The 15,021-nt window shown below is 37.9% G+C and overlaps 1 protein-coding gene across 1 annotated transcript in view; it reads left to right on the top strand.

Moving 5' to 3' along the window:
• The first annotated feature begins 12,332 nt into the window (after positions 1–12,332).
• The window catches only part of LOC133098411 (zinc-regulated GTPase metalloprotein activator 1B), a 42,602-nt gene continuing 39,913 nt past the window's right edge, over positions 12,333–15,021 (top strand). The window contains exon 1 of the mRNA XM_061201214.1: positions 12,333–12,594. Coding sequence (XP_061057197.1) covers positions 12,438–12,594 — 157 coding nt within the window. The 5' untranslated portion in view covers positions 12,333–12,437. The remainder of the gene's footprint in view (positions 12,595–15,021) is intronic.

Here is a 15,021-nt window from a genome sequence, read left to right as displayed (position 1 = left end):
ATATAGATAAGTAAATAAATAATTTCTAGACAGGATACTCACTGCTTTAATCAGGCAAACAGGATTCTGTATGTGTTACAGAAGCACACGAAAGACACCAAATCGATCCTTGGAAAGTCATGAAATCTTTCCCAAGGAAGTGATGTGTAAGGTGGGTAAGAAGATAGCCAGACACAGGTTAGAAGAGTGGTCTAGACATTTGGAAAGACAGAAGCAGCTGGATGCCATTCACTGACATAGGGCATATAGTATGGGAATTGGATTGGAAAAGGAGAAGGAAACATAATTAAATGACCTGGGGACATGAAAATGAACCCTCAAGAAGCCCAGAAAGAAATTATCATTAAGACAGCAGAGTGGAGTGAAAGGGGGTCAGGACTCAGGCTGACTTGAATTTAAACCCTAGTTTCATCACTTAACAGACGTGTGAAGCTGAACAAACCCTTTAACTTTTCAGAGCCTCAATTTCCCACTGTGCAAAATGGGGATAATAATGTGGACATTGCAGGGTTGTAGGGACGATTAAATGGGATAATGCATGTAAAAGTGCCTAGCCCAGTGCCTAGCACATACTGAGCACTCAAAAATTGGAGGCTGTGTTATTTCAGAAGAAAACCAGGGGTTGGGGGAAGATTAATACTTTTGACTAAAGCCAGGAAGATCTGAAATTTTGCAAGATTCCTTTGGCCAGAGTTAAAGCTACTAGAATTAGAGTTTCCTTTTCAATTGACAAGCGAACTATAAAAGTGAATGAACTTGTGGCTGCTCAGATAAAAGCATGAGTCAGAGTTGCAATTTCTGTTCTGTGGATACAGTTGTCAACCAGATACACTGAATGTGGGGATGGCCAGTAGCAAAATTATAAAGCAGGCCTGTTTGTCTTCAAACACTCCTGAGACAGCTTTTAGTTCCCTTGTAAAAATGCAAAACTGACTTCTGATTTGGGGTGATCCATTGAATATATGCATTTACTTTGGCTTTTTCTTGAAACCCAAGTAAAATGACAGTAAAGGAATTGCTTTTTAAGGCAGAAATCTACAATGACAATGAGATTAGGAAGGAAGACAAGAACAATAAGATTTTGGGATTTAGAAGCCATATAGAAAAGAGGTATCCAATTTAATAGACCTGAGAAAGATGATCCCTTAACTTGCCTTGGAAAAAGCTAGGAAGTACCTGATTACATCAAAGACCTCCCAAAAGACTGGGAATATCAGGTACCTCTGGAAATGTGGATAAAGGTTTGGTTAAAAACAGAGGGATTGGTTTGTAAGTGTGTTTAAGAAGTGGTTAGATCTATAGATCTTCTATTCAACCCTGTATAGCCAGATAACTGTCCCTCTCCCAGCCTGGCAGAGGCTGCATATGGTAAAATAAAATTACTTTCAGGGAACACTTGGCACATTTGGGGATGAGATTCAATACCATAAACAGAAACTTTTTTGGAAACATTTATAACCCAATAAAATCCCAAGTCTTTTACCTCTGTTCTAATTTCAGAGCACTGGGGTAATTTCTCTGGGGTATCTGACCACCTTGAGAGGAAAGACATCAAGAGCGCCCCCAATAAACGGCCCAGCCAGATGACTCAAAACTGAAGCTGACAGTCAACAAGGCTCACCCATGGGGTCAGAACTTCCAAGAAGCTTTTTTAGTACGTCATTCCTAAATTTGAGTAGACAGCCAAAGATTGTCAGACACCTAAGGAGAACCAACTTGAAAGGTAGAGACCAAAACAAACAAACAAACAAAAAAGCAACTGGAAGAAACCAAGCCTATGATGGGATCAGAAAACTATTATAAATATCCACAGAGGGATAAGAGGTAATTTTGAACCCATGAAACAAGAATATTATGTTATCTTTTAAAGGAACATTAAGGGAATAAAAAAGGGGACCTGGGGATTAGCAGAATACAAAATTCAAAGAAAGTTTGAATGATAAAGTTGAGCAAATCTCCCAGAAAGTAGAGCAAAAAGACAAAGTGGTGGAAAATAAGAGTTTAAAAAAAAAAGTGATAGGACCAGAATAAGAAGTTCAACAGCTGCATAAGAGCAGTCCCACGAAGAGAGAGAGAAAAACGAAAGAAAGGAAATCATCAATAAAATAATTCTAGAAAGTTCAAGGAAAGGACATGCATTTACATACTGTACGAGCTACTGAGTGCCTAGATAATAAATGAAATTAGACCCACTTCAAGGCATATTATTGTGCAATTTCAAAACACTGGTGTATTCATTTGCTAGGTCTGCCATAAAAAGATACCACAGACTAGGTAGCTTAGACTACAGAAATTTATTCTCACAGTTTTAGAGGTTGGAAGTCCAAGATCAAGGTGTCATATGACCCCAGGATAGATTTTGTAAAGAATGTGAAATTAAAGGAATACCTGATCCTTTTGAACATATGAAAAGGATATTTAAAGTGTCTAAGAGTTTGAGATAAATTAGTGATAAGTACTTGATAGTAAGCAAACAAAACTACAAGAACAAAAACAAAAAAGCTATTACTTTCAGGGAAAATGAAAAGTTGAGTAAGAAAGAAAAAAATATTCATAGGACACCCTGAAGCTCAACTGTGAATATCATGTACACAGTCATAACAATGTTAAAATAAATATTAATTTAGCCAACATAAACATATTGAAAGTGTGGGGAGATAGAAATAGTGTTTGTACTAGGTGTAGGTGTAGGTGAAGGATGAAAAAAAGTTAAATTTTCCTATATCTGTGGTTATATGAAAAAAACTCATCAATCTGTACACTTAAGATTAGTGAGCTTTATTCTGTCTGTTTTGGCTCAATTAAAAAAAAAATCCAACAATTATTGTTCAGGTTTCAACCTAGGATTGCAAACTCAAATGTCGAAACGGGGTTGGGCAAGGAGCTTAACTGAGGGAAGCAGTCTTGGTAAGTTTGAATAAGGAATTGGTGGGATGTGACAAACTGAAGAGCATGTGCTCTGAACACGTGCTCTGTTCCTCCAGTGGACTGCTACTGCTTAGCTCTAGCTACGGAAACATGAGCCTTGTATCACAAGATTTAAGGATTTCTCAAGAAAAGCCAGATATGTAAATTTTTACAAATGGAAATGTCCTGATTTTTTAAACATTGCTTAATACAAAAAAAATAACTGTGAGCTACATTTGGTTTATATAGTTCAAGCTGGCAGTTCTAAAATGATGAAGCTTTTTCATACTCACTTGGAGGGTGTGGGAAAGACATACTAGCCCTGAAATTATATTGCATCGAGTTAGTTAAACTGGCTCTGATGAAAACACTTTTAAACAGCAAACCAAGAAGACCTATAACACTAAGAAACCAAAGCCAAACAAAACAAAACGAAGAAACAAAACCTCCGGACCTTAATATTTTTCCAAGTCACGCTGATGTGATAAAATCAGAATTACTGAACACTTGTAAGATATCAAATGTTGTGCCTTTGACTTAGCATATTCAGAAACGGAATTTAATTGAGAAGACTTATGAATTAATTGAAGATCTAAAGCATCTGGATCATTCAGCTCCTACTAATATACAGAATTTCCAAAGGCCATGTTTAGTTTGACGTCAATGAATGATTCATCATTTCTCTTGACTTTCAGGCTGATCAGTGTCCCGTGTCAAATACCAAACAATGTGTTAGATTTAAGTTTTCTCATTCGTAAACTATCTAGTCTGCTCCTATGCAGATGAACAAGGGTAAAAAGTCAAGCAAATGAATAATGAGAAAAAGATTAGTGTATTGTATAAACAAAGACGCAAAGCAGATCAATGGTTACCTGGGGCCCAAGGTGGAGAGAAGACTGTAAACAGACACACAGGAACTTTGGGGGATGATGGAAGTGTTCTAAAACTAGATTGTGGTGATTGTTGTACAACTGGATAAATGTATTAAAACTCTTGAATTGTACACTTAAAATGGGTGAATTTTGTGGTTGAGAATCTGCCTGCCAATGCAGGGGACACAGGTTCGAGCCCTGGTCTGGGAAGATCCCACATGCTGTGGAGCAACTGGGCCCGTGAGCCAAAATTACTGAGCCTGCGCGCCTGGAGCCTGTGCTCCGCAACAAGAGAGGCCGTGATAATGAGAGGCCCGCGCACCGCGATGAAGAGTGGCCCCCACTCACCGCAACTAGAGAAAGCCCTCGCACAGAAACGAAGACCCAACACAGCCAAAAATAAATAAATAAATAAATAAATAAATTTAAAAAAATTTTTAAAAAATGGGTGAATTTCGTGCTAGGTAAATTATACCCTAAAAAGGCTGTAATTAAAAAAAAAAAGAATAATGGATGATAAAATTAGTGGGCTAAAGTACAAGTATGATGAAAAACAAGATATTTACATAGTCTCAAAGTATCTCCCGCTAGATACTTATTAACTGCAATGGGGAAAACAGTTAATTTATGGTGGAGAAACCTGGCAGACAGTACTTTTAAATGATCAGAGTTAACATCACCAGTAAAGGGACGGATGGATATTACATGCCTTCTGAAGTGATACACAGAGAAGGATATAACATCGGTTTGTGCTACTCCCGCCCAAAATGCATAACCTGAATTTAATCCTGAGGAAGCATATGACAACCCCAAGTTGAGGGACATTCTACAAAATAACTGACAAACACTCTTCAAAACTGTCAAGTTCAGGAATGACAGACAGAGAAATACTCCTGATTAAAGTAGGGCATGTGACAGCTAAGTGCAATGCGAGATTCTATGCTGGATCCCGGTCCAGAAAACAGATGTTAGCGAGCAAACAGAAGACAGCGAGCAACATTTGAATAAGGTCTGTAGATTAGTTAACAGCATTGTGTCAATGTTAATTTCCTGCTTTTGATAACTGTGGTGCGATTGTGTGAGATATTAAAATTAGGGGAAACAGGATGAAGGGTATATGTGGCAATCTCTGTACTATTTTTGTAACTTTTGTAAGTTATTTTGAAGTAGTTTCAAAATGAAAAGTTAAAGGTTAAAAGGATGTTTTACCTTTCAGCTGGGAAAATGGCAATGGATTGATAAGAAATTAATGGTGAAGTAGTGACCAGAATTTTACCCATTGCTCAGAAAGCGGCAAGTAGGAAAACAAGGTGAGGTAGAGACATTTTTAAATGAAGTACTAAAACTAAATATTATTACATTAACCATTCTCTTTCCTGCTCTTCCCTTCCCGGTGGAACTGCACTATTCTGTACTTTTCTTTTTCTTCTTAAGAATATATCTTTTTAGTGACTCTTGTATTAGTGAAATAAAACATTTTAAACTAAAAACTTGATTCTGCTTTGCTTAATATTAAAAGAGAAATTATGGGTCACAATGATATTTGATGCAAAACTTGGAAAGGCAGAATCTTATTGACCCAAGAGTTTTTAGAATTCGAAGTACTCATCTGGTTACTATTCTGTTCAGTTAAGATAATAAAGTGAATGTTTTACATTCTGGTGACCACAGAAGCACAATGAACAAGGAGACAAGGAGCACTGGCCAGGTAGGGCAAAGGTCTATGTGTGCGCTATTGCTATTATGATATATTTATTATATGTGTGCTTATGAGTATGGTCTTTATTTTTTAATTTTAAATTAATTTTAATTTTTTATTGAAGTATCGTTGATTTACAATGTTGTGTTAGTTTCAGGTGTACAGTAAAGTGATTCGGTCATATATATATTCTTTTTCAGACTCTTTTCCCTTATAGGTTATTACAAAATATTGAGTATAGCTCTCTGTGTTACAAAATAAGTCCTTGTTGGTTATCTGTTTTATATATAGTAGTGTGTATATGTTAATCCCTGTTATGTTAATTTTCCTCTTCAATGTTTACTGCAAAAGAGCAAGTAGCTCTCCAGTTGAGTCAACTGTTAACTTCAAAGTTTTTATTTAATCTCCTAGGAATGTCACCTTCAACTTTAAAGCATGTAATGACCATAAAGCTTATAAACATGTTTGTTAAAGGAAATCATAATTGGTTATTTAATCTATAGAATACAAGTGTTACGGGAGATTAAATTTGTTCAATTAAGCTGTACATGAATTTACCACACCTGTGATCAGAAAGAAATCCATCTTGTATAGTATAGATTCTCTTGTTATTCAGAAAGCTTCATTCAGACTCTTCTGTCTGTCTTTTTCTTGGGGGCTGTCCAAAACAAAGATGCTTCTAGCAGTTTCGTATGTAAATACAGTGCAAAGCTTTGCTCTACCACAGTATTCCAATGTATGGATGTGCCAAATCTATTTAGCTACTCCCCTACAGGTGGATAGTTAGGATTTTCCCAACATTTTACCTACAACACACCTACTATAAATGTCATAAATGTCTGCATATGTATATATGTAGGACAAATTTCTAGCCATAGAATTCCTAGGTCAAAAGACCTATAAAATTAAGATTTTGATAGCTATTTAAAAATTTGCCTTCCATAAAAAGGTTGTTGATATATATCTTATTTATTTAAAAATGTTTAGTTTTCGTGTTAAAAATTATAGATGCCTTTTGTCTTTTGTAACCGGTAATATGATACAAAGATGTATTAAAAAATAAAATGTAACCATTTCTCCTCTTCCCCCATTGCCCCTGTCTGCTCTTATTACAGTGATGTGTATCCTTTCAAACATACTGCATGCGTGTCATCATACACACACACGTACATAAGTACAATCTCATATATACATGGACTGTCTGAATTTTTTCTAATTAGAATACATTCAGGTGTTATTTATATTATTTTAAAGACAAACAAGTAAAACCTTCTATTGGTGAGAATTCGTTTCAGTGGCATGAACAGAAATTTAAACAGCACGAAAGTTCATTTTCCTCTCCTGCAGCTCCACAGCAGGGTGTGGGCTGCTTCCAGGTCTCTGCTCCCACATCTCTGGGGTGTGGCTCCCATTCTTAGTAACCAAGAATCGCTCCAGCCATCACTTCTGTATCCCAGGCAGCAAGAGAAAGAAGAAATGAAGGACACTAGGTTCTACAAAACTGCCACACACCACTTCTCATCCAGTCCATGAGCCAGAACTTCATCACATGACCATTCCTAGTTGCAAGGTAGACTAGGAAGGGTAATCTATCCTAAGAGGCCACGTACCTAGCTTAAAATTCAGGGGGTCTGCTATTATTAAAGAAGAGGGGGATGAGTCATACACTACCTAATTCAGGAAATTTCAAATTATTATGCACATAAGTTTGGAAGGACCACTAAAATAAAGGTAGCTTGCAGAAGGAGTAAGGGTGCTGAAGGATGCTGATGTGAAGGCAGTTCCCATAGAAAGATTAGGTGATTGAGATAGAGATACGGAAGTGGCTGCGTGGCTTGAAAATATTTGCTGCTATGTATTTGGAGCAGCCTACACTGAGACTCAAGGGCAGAACAAAAACATTAAAATAATAAGAGGAAAGTAAGTAAGTCAATCTGAAGAAAGTTCATGAATCTTCCTCCATAAGTGAAGTCGTAATGCCTAATTGAGAGACAGAGCTATGGGACTCCAAAGACACTGGTCTTGAAACCAGGAAGCCCTGGCTTTGCTGAGAGCACAGTATTTCAGTTAAGTGCAATTAAACACTCTTTGAGGAAATTTGGAGGAATAGTAAGAGGAAGGAAGAATGGAGATCTTTCACTTTTGTTTCTGTCTTTTATTTACATTTAAGCAATCATGAGCAGGTGCCTGTGGATTTTGGCATACACTTCTTTAAAACCATAAAAGTTAGAAAGTGAAACTTAAATAAAGCCACAAATGTCACTTCTAAATTTCTATCGACAGTAGAAGAGGATATTATTTAGACTGTCTCCTAAACCATTACAATATAAAACATTGCACACCATTTTTCTAGTTTTGCTCAACACCCACTCTTTGCCTGATAGTCTATTTTGGAGAGAATAGTGCACCACTCAAGTTGGCCAGCCTGCAGGCTTTGAACAGCGCTTTTCTTTTTTTAAAAGATTTTGTGGGAAGATGATTTAAAAGTGACTGGACTATAAACTAAGCCTTATAAGTAGCATAGTTTAACAGCCTAACACAATGAATTCAAATAATATTACTGACAGCCTTAAATGAAAGTCACACTCCCTAAAAACACAGAAATGTACTTATTTCACCTGCCAGCCACCTTCAATATTTTGGGGAAGGAATATTATTTCATGTGCATAAAATGGTTTTACATCTTAATGGAGGACTCTATGATACTTGAATATTGTTATTCTGTCTTAACTAAGGCAGTTACAAGAATAAAAACCACAGGCCTCTGGCCTTTCAGAGATATTCCCACTAAGTTCATGTGCATCTAATGAAAAATAGCAAATAAATCAATAAATATTAGCATTTAAGAAATATTTATTTATTTACCAACCACAGCTAGATAAGAGGAACTGGGTTAATTTTGAAACCCTCAGTTTCCTTTTCTCTAAGCCAATAGTTATTGCTGGTCACTGATGTGTTCTTTCCTTTGCAGGAAGTTGCAAAATTGAGAGAAAAAAACAATACCAAGTTGGCATTATTTTTAGCTTTCCTCTGATTTGGATGTATCTACAGTCCTTACTTTTTCTCGTGGCAACTATCATAATTATTCAAAGGAGAAAAATGAGGCAAAAGGGAGGAGCAGGGAATTATGCCAAAGGACATATGGCAGGGTTATTGCCACAAAGCTGAGCTGCTGGAATTCAGCTCTGCGCCAACAGAGGGCTCTTACCACAATGCAAAGAGTCAGGTGCTCCTTAAATTGGGTATCAGTGTCCTTGGAGAAATAGTTTAGACTTCTCAGTTTCAGACCTACCTTCCTCTGAATATTAGTATGGTAGTATACTATGGTACCTAACCCTTTGAGGACAGGGAGTGGTTGCAATGGTGAATGATTTACAAACTGAGTTTAAAATAGCAAGGGTGATCTGTTTTTGCAAAATTCAGCTTAACAAGGCAGTGCATACTGCCTTGTTAAGGCAGTAGTTGGCAAACTATGGCTTGCTGCTTCTTTCTGTACAGCCTGCAAGCTCAGAATGATTTTTATATTTTTTGTAGGTTGAAAAAAATTAAAAGAATAATATTTCATGACATGAAAATTGTATGAGGCTCAAATTGCAAAACGTGTGGACATTTGTTTTCTCTCTTATGGGTACCTACATAACATCCTTGAATTTTCCTGTTGACTAAAGTACTTACTGCCTGGCCCTTTACAGAAAAAGTTTGCAGATCTCTGGTTTAGAAGAGCATGGGACTTAGTGTCAGGAAGATCTGGATTGAGCTGCAGGGCTGAATTTACTGAATGTACAACTTTGAGCAAGATATCTAACTTTTCTAAGCCTCAGTTTCCTTGCTTATAAATGGGCATACAAATAATATTTATCTTGCAGAGCTAAATGAGATAATGCATTTAATATGTTTAACATAATGTCTATCACTTAGTAAGGGATCCACACATTATTATTATTGTTATCATTTTACCATAAAGCAACTGTGATTAAATAAAATGCAAAAATGAGGAAATTTTAAAGTTACATTGGAATAGATTGTAATAGATTGCAGAATAGAATAGAAGAGATTGTGATAGATTCTACAATATTAGACTTAGGACATTTAAAAACTCACTTTAAAAGGCATTTTGGATTAAATAAAAACAACAACAACAACGTCTCACTCAGAATAGAATGGATAAAATTGGTGTCCTGTGTTAAGATAGAAGTAAAAACAGTCATACTCAGACATGCAAGAAGAGCTGAGATTGAAAGCCATATAACTAAATAAATCAAATCCCTCACCTCTTCAGACACGTGCTTCCTAAATTCTGTCCAGTTACTAGAGTCAGAAAAGAAAATGGTAGAACTCCATAGAATTCATGCATAGACATCTTGCTGAAGAATATTATGGAAAAAGACTAAAGGAAAAATTTTAAGCTCTAATCTTTATACTCATACCTAGGTATGTCTCAATTGGGAAATTACAACAAATGATAACTCTACTCAGAAGGCCAGGACTTGAAACTGCTGGAGGCAAGACCTGAAGGCAGTGCTTCTATGCAAATGCACACTGTCACCACCACATTTTGATGCATAGAGGAGGCTCTTTTATTTTATTTTTTAAAAAATTTTTATTTATTTTATTTATTTATCTTAGTTCCCTGATCAGGGATTGAACCTGGGCCCCCTGCAGTGGAAGCTTGGAGTCTTAACCACTGGACCACCTGGGAACTCCTGGGAGCCTTTTTTAAATAGCAGCTCTTTTGGGATAAAATTCACATACCGTACAATACACCTACTTAAAGTGTACAATTGAGTGGTTTTTAACGTGTTCAGAGAGTTGTGCTACCATGACCAACAGTCAATTTTAGAACATTTTCGTCACCTCCCAAATGTACCCATTACAGTCACTGCCTTCAGTCCCCTAGTCCCTGGTAATAAATAATCTACTTTGTTTCTATAGATCTGCCTATTCTGGACATTTCATGTAAATGGAATCATACAATACGTGGTGTTCTGTGAATGCCTTCTTTCACTCAGCATAATGCTTTTGAGGTTCATTCATCTTGTAGCAGGTATCAGTACTCTATTTCTGTTTATTGTGAGATACTTTTCCATTATACCATATTTTGTTTATCCATTCATCAGCTGATGGACATTTGGGGTGCCTTTAACTTTTGACCACTGTATAAAACTCTTTTTGCTCCTGACCGAGGCTACACAGTTACAGCAGTACTTGTCCATCCTCTTGACTGAGCCGCTAAAGGGCACAGGTTGTTCCTGGTGAGAGATAAGAGATGTTAGTATAATGTTCAGCCAGAGTCAAGTAAGGGAATCTGCAAGAACTTGCCTGAGAAGTATGTAAGAGAAGGAAGTCACAGCTGTAACAGCTTCTGTTCAGGCAGTAATGCTGAAGCATCACTCAATGCTCTTCATAAGAGCAAAACCTGAAAATGATTGACAGGAAATGGATAAATAAGTTGCTGCAGAGTCATATAACGATATAATACAACAGTGGAGTTAGAAAATTAGCTAACCCTAGGAGATTTATATATTGTACGATACTCTTTTTATGAAATTCAAAGACAAGCAAAATTAAACATCATATTGTCTAAGTACATATATAAGTGATAGAACTAAAAAGAAAAGAGGAAGTAAGTCACCTATGATCAACCACTATGAGAGTGCTTACTATCTCAGAGGAGAGGCAGAGGGTTGGAATAGGAGCCAGCCACACGAATAGGTGTAACTTATTGGTAATGTTCCTGGGTTAGAGGTGAGGTCAAAGGAGTTCATTGTAAATATACATAAATATATATGTAAATATAAAGGAGAGCTATTGTAGACTAAAAAAAAATGCACAAACTAAAAGTTGAGAATTATGTTTTATTCATGAGGAATTAAGCCCGGGAGCAGCCTCTCAGATAGCTCTAAGGGACTGTTCTGAAGATGTAAGGGAGGAGCCAGGATCTAGGAGTTTTTGCAAAACAAACAAACAAACAAAAAAACCAAAAAAAAAAAACAAACCAGGTAGCTAGAACGTCAAAAGATAACTGTTAAGTAAAGAAAACCAGACATCTCAAGTTAATGAATTTACTGCTTTTCTATGTATGGGTAGATCAAAGAGTCTGGGCTTAATGAAATCATTCCTTTGATATGCACCTTAACTATCTAGGGCCCATATCCTGTTTTTCTCCATCCTGAATCCCCTCTGGGTGCACTGTTGGTAGGCTGCAGAGACTAATGGCTTGATGGCTGCAACAGCCTTTGTTTACTGATATGGCAGGTGACATTCTTTGTTCAGACTATCCATGGATTATTGATGAGAGTGTCATGCACTAAAGAATATAATAAATGAACTCAGGGTACCTGAGTCCAAATAAAAAATGAGAAGATAAAATAAATAAAAATAATGCATGTACGTGGTAAAAATTTGGATATACATGTAAAATCTGTAATTATAAAACAGAAAAAAGTTTCACTAGTTCAGGCAGAAAAATTACAATTACCTTTGCAGTGTTAACAGCTTCCCATTGTTACTCCTATGAATTAAAAAAATTTTTTAATGATACTAAGAAATGTCAAGTTGATAAAGCCTATTCCTCATGAGAGCTGTTTAGGACAGGCTACTCACTCCAGGTTCCAACCACCTGGGACTCAACCCTACCATCAGCCAGCCATTAGCTTTTAAGGCTAAAGACGCACACAGAGACGGCGTCAGGTTTGGGCCCAACAAGTCTGCCTCGCTCGGGTCCGGTTCAGAGAACACGCCCCAGGGGCCTGCCCAGTTCCCCTGGGGGCGTGTCTAAGAGGGGAGGCGGTCCTCAGCCGGAGACCAGGTAATAACCGTGGGCGGCATCAGGAGGCGCCACGCGTCGCGGCGTGATGACGTCAAGCACGCGCCGCGCGCTTAGCGTGCGCAGCTGCGGGCCGGCGTCTTGATCCCAGGTGTTTGCTCTTAGGTGGAGGTGTGCTGTGCTGTTTGCCAGGATGTTTCATGCTATTGGCTCTGCGGATGATGAAGAGGAGCAGGCGGAGGAGGATTGTCCTGAATTGGTCCCCATTAAGACGAAGCAAAGAGAGGAGAAGGAGGAAACGTCTGGCCCCGGCGCTAAGATCCCAGTCACAATTATCACCGGGTATTTAGGTAACTAACAGTCCCGGTCAGAAAATGCAGTGAACGCTGTTGTCCTGTGAGTTTGAGGCTGACGGTGCCTGTTCTCCTTAGGCATCGGGGCCTTCTGGCCGACAGCAAATGTCTCTGAGGTAGGGGCTGGGTCACTTGCTCCCCGACTGGGTTGCTTTTCATCTCAGAGGTTATGCTCAGACCCCTCTAAGTTAGGGTCACGTTTATCAAGTGAGATTGAAAATTAGCCTCGCATTTTTGAAACTAGTTCTGGCTTTGCAGTGTGAAGCACGGACCCGCCCCTCATTATGCATGTGACCTCTAACAAGTTACCTTGTATTTCTAAAGTTCACCTGCCTCACTTGAAAACGGAAATAGTTCCAGTCACCTGTCTGCCTTTGCTTTTCTCTTCTGCTTAGTGGGGCAAGAAATACCTACCGTATAACTCTGTTCCAATTAAAGTGTGACCTTTCTGAAAATGCCCGACACCCGAGGACCATTCCTCAGTATATTCCTCTTCCTCACGAGCCAGTCTCTAACAGCCTTTCGTGTAAAGTACTAATATCTCAAACATTTTTTTTAAGGTCTGTTTGTAAAGTACTGTAGGAGAAAGAGTAAGAATAAAATTACTGTGCCCTCAAAGGCTATATTTCTCAAACTGAGGACTTTCAGGAGTTCATGGGATCACTTGAATTCATAGCTTTATAAACATAGTACAATTTCCTGAAGGACAGTGTACGCGCTTACACTAGAGGTACTTTACTGGAAAAGTTTGAGAAGTATTATTTTAAAACTTTACAGTTAACTAGAAGGGCTAGAATAAATACCATATTAAAAGTGTGGAAAAAGTTAAGAAATGTAGATAAAGTGAAACGATCTGGGAAAATAATACCACTCCTAGATGCTGCTGGAGACAAGTACAAACTCGGTGCACCTGAGGGCCTTTTACATAAAAATAGGAATTAAATCACTGGCATTTCTCTTTTGTTGCTTTGTAGACTAAGTTTATTTTCATTTTTACTCAGGATTAATTTTATAAAGGAGTTTATTTATTATTAAAGGAATTTCCCACTGTTATTCAGAGGCTGCTCTACTGCGAAGTTGAGCACATTTCTTGTCTGAAACAGTATAGTTTAGACTTGCCCTCCTGTCTTTCCCCATTGTGCTCACTGTTAGATCAGAAGAGCATTGGAGATAATGGTCTGAAGCTTAGGAGTGAGGACTAATGCCAGCAACTTTGTTGCTGAATCTAGGGGATAGTTTCCTTACTTATTCTTGACCATTTTCTCTTTCTTGAACTCTTGTTCCCTTGGTTTCCATCACATTTTTCATCAGATTTTCCACCTGCTTCTCTGGCTTCTCCTTTAAAATTTATTTTTTTCCCTCTCTGTCCATCCTTTTAACTTCATACCCAGCTGGTTTCTATTTTGATGTCCCGCAGACATGTCAAACTCAGCATGTATAAAACTTCATCTTACCATCCCATCATGAATGATGGTTGCTTCTGTGAGCCCAACCATCTGGAATATTCTAAAAGCTTCCTAACTGGTCTTGAGTCATGGTGCCCTTTAATATATTCTCTGTATTTGAGCCTTAATGATCTTTATGAATGTCAGTCTGATTTTGTCACACCCTTCAGTGGTTTCTATTTGGGTTAAAGTTCAGATTCCTTAACATGAATTACAAGAGCTTTACAATCTGGCTCTTGACAACCTCTTTAGCCTGCGAAACTGTGGCCCAGCCACACTGAACGACTTTTACTTCTACAATGTGCCAAGTGTTTTGGCCCCAGGAATACTTTCTTCTGTTAGTCCTCTGGCTAGATGTCCCTCTTAGGTGCTCCCTGACATCTTGTACATCTATTGAATGTGTCATCCCGTGACATAATTGCCTCTTTATTGCTCTGAATTCCCCTCCTTCTCCCACTTCCTTTAATGTTTCTAAGCTTCCTGAAGGTAGAGAGAGTTTGTCTGTGTCTTGTGCATTTTTCACCAAGGCTCAGTATAAAATCTGGTCCATAGGAGACTTTTGACTGACTGAACTGTGTCTTAACGTCTTTTGCTTCATAATATGGTTAATTATGAAGCCCTAGTAATTCTATTAGGTCTCCTACATCCACCCCTTCCTTTCCATTTTCACTGCCACTGCTTAGGGCAGCACTCATGCTCAGGGCACCTGTCTCACACTTGGACTGGTTTTAAGAATTTTCTCATTGCCATGTGTCCTTAAGTTCTGTCCCTTCCATTCTAAATGTCAACCTTTAGTGATACTGAGCTTCCTAAAGCCCGCTAAATACAAGCCTTCCATCCCTTTGATAGCTTTATACGAATGTGACCCCAAAAAGTTGAAGATATTAATACTCTATTACTCAGTAAATCCCTCCTAGTTATACCCTAGAAATCTTGTAAATGTCCTTCAGAAGATGTGTACAAGCTTACCTGTAAAAGT

This window comes from Eubalaena glacialis, chromosome 9 (assembly GCF_028564815.1).
Source record: "Eubalaena glacialis isolate mEubGla1 chromosome 9, mEubGla1.1.hap2.+ XY, whole genome shotgun sequence".
Lineage (NCBI taxonomy): Eukaryota > Metazoa > Chordata > Mammalia > Artiodactyla > Balaenidae > Eubalaena > Eubalaena glacialis.
The sequence above is the reverse complement of the archived record's forward strand: the minus strand, read 5'-3'. Positions and strand labels throughout refer to the sequence as shown.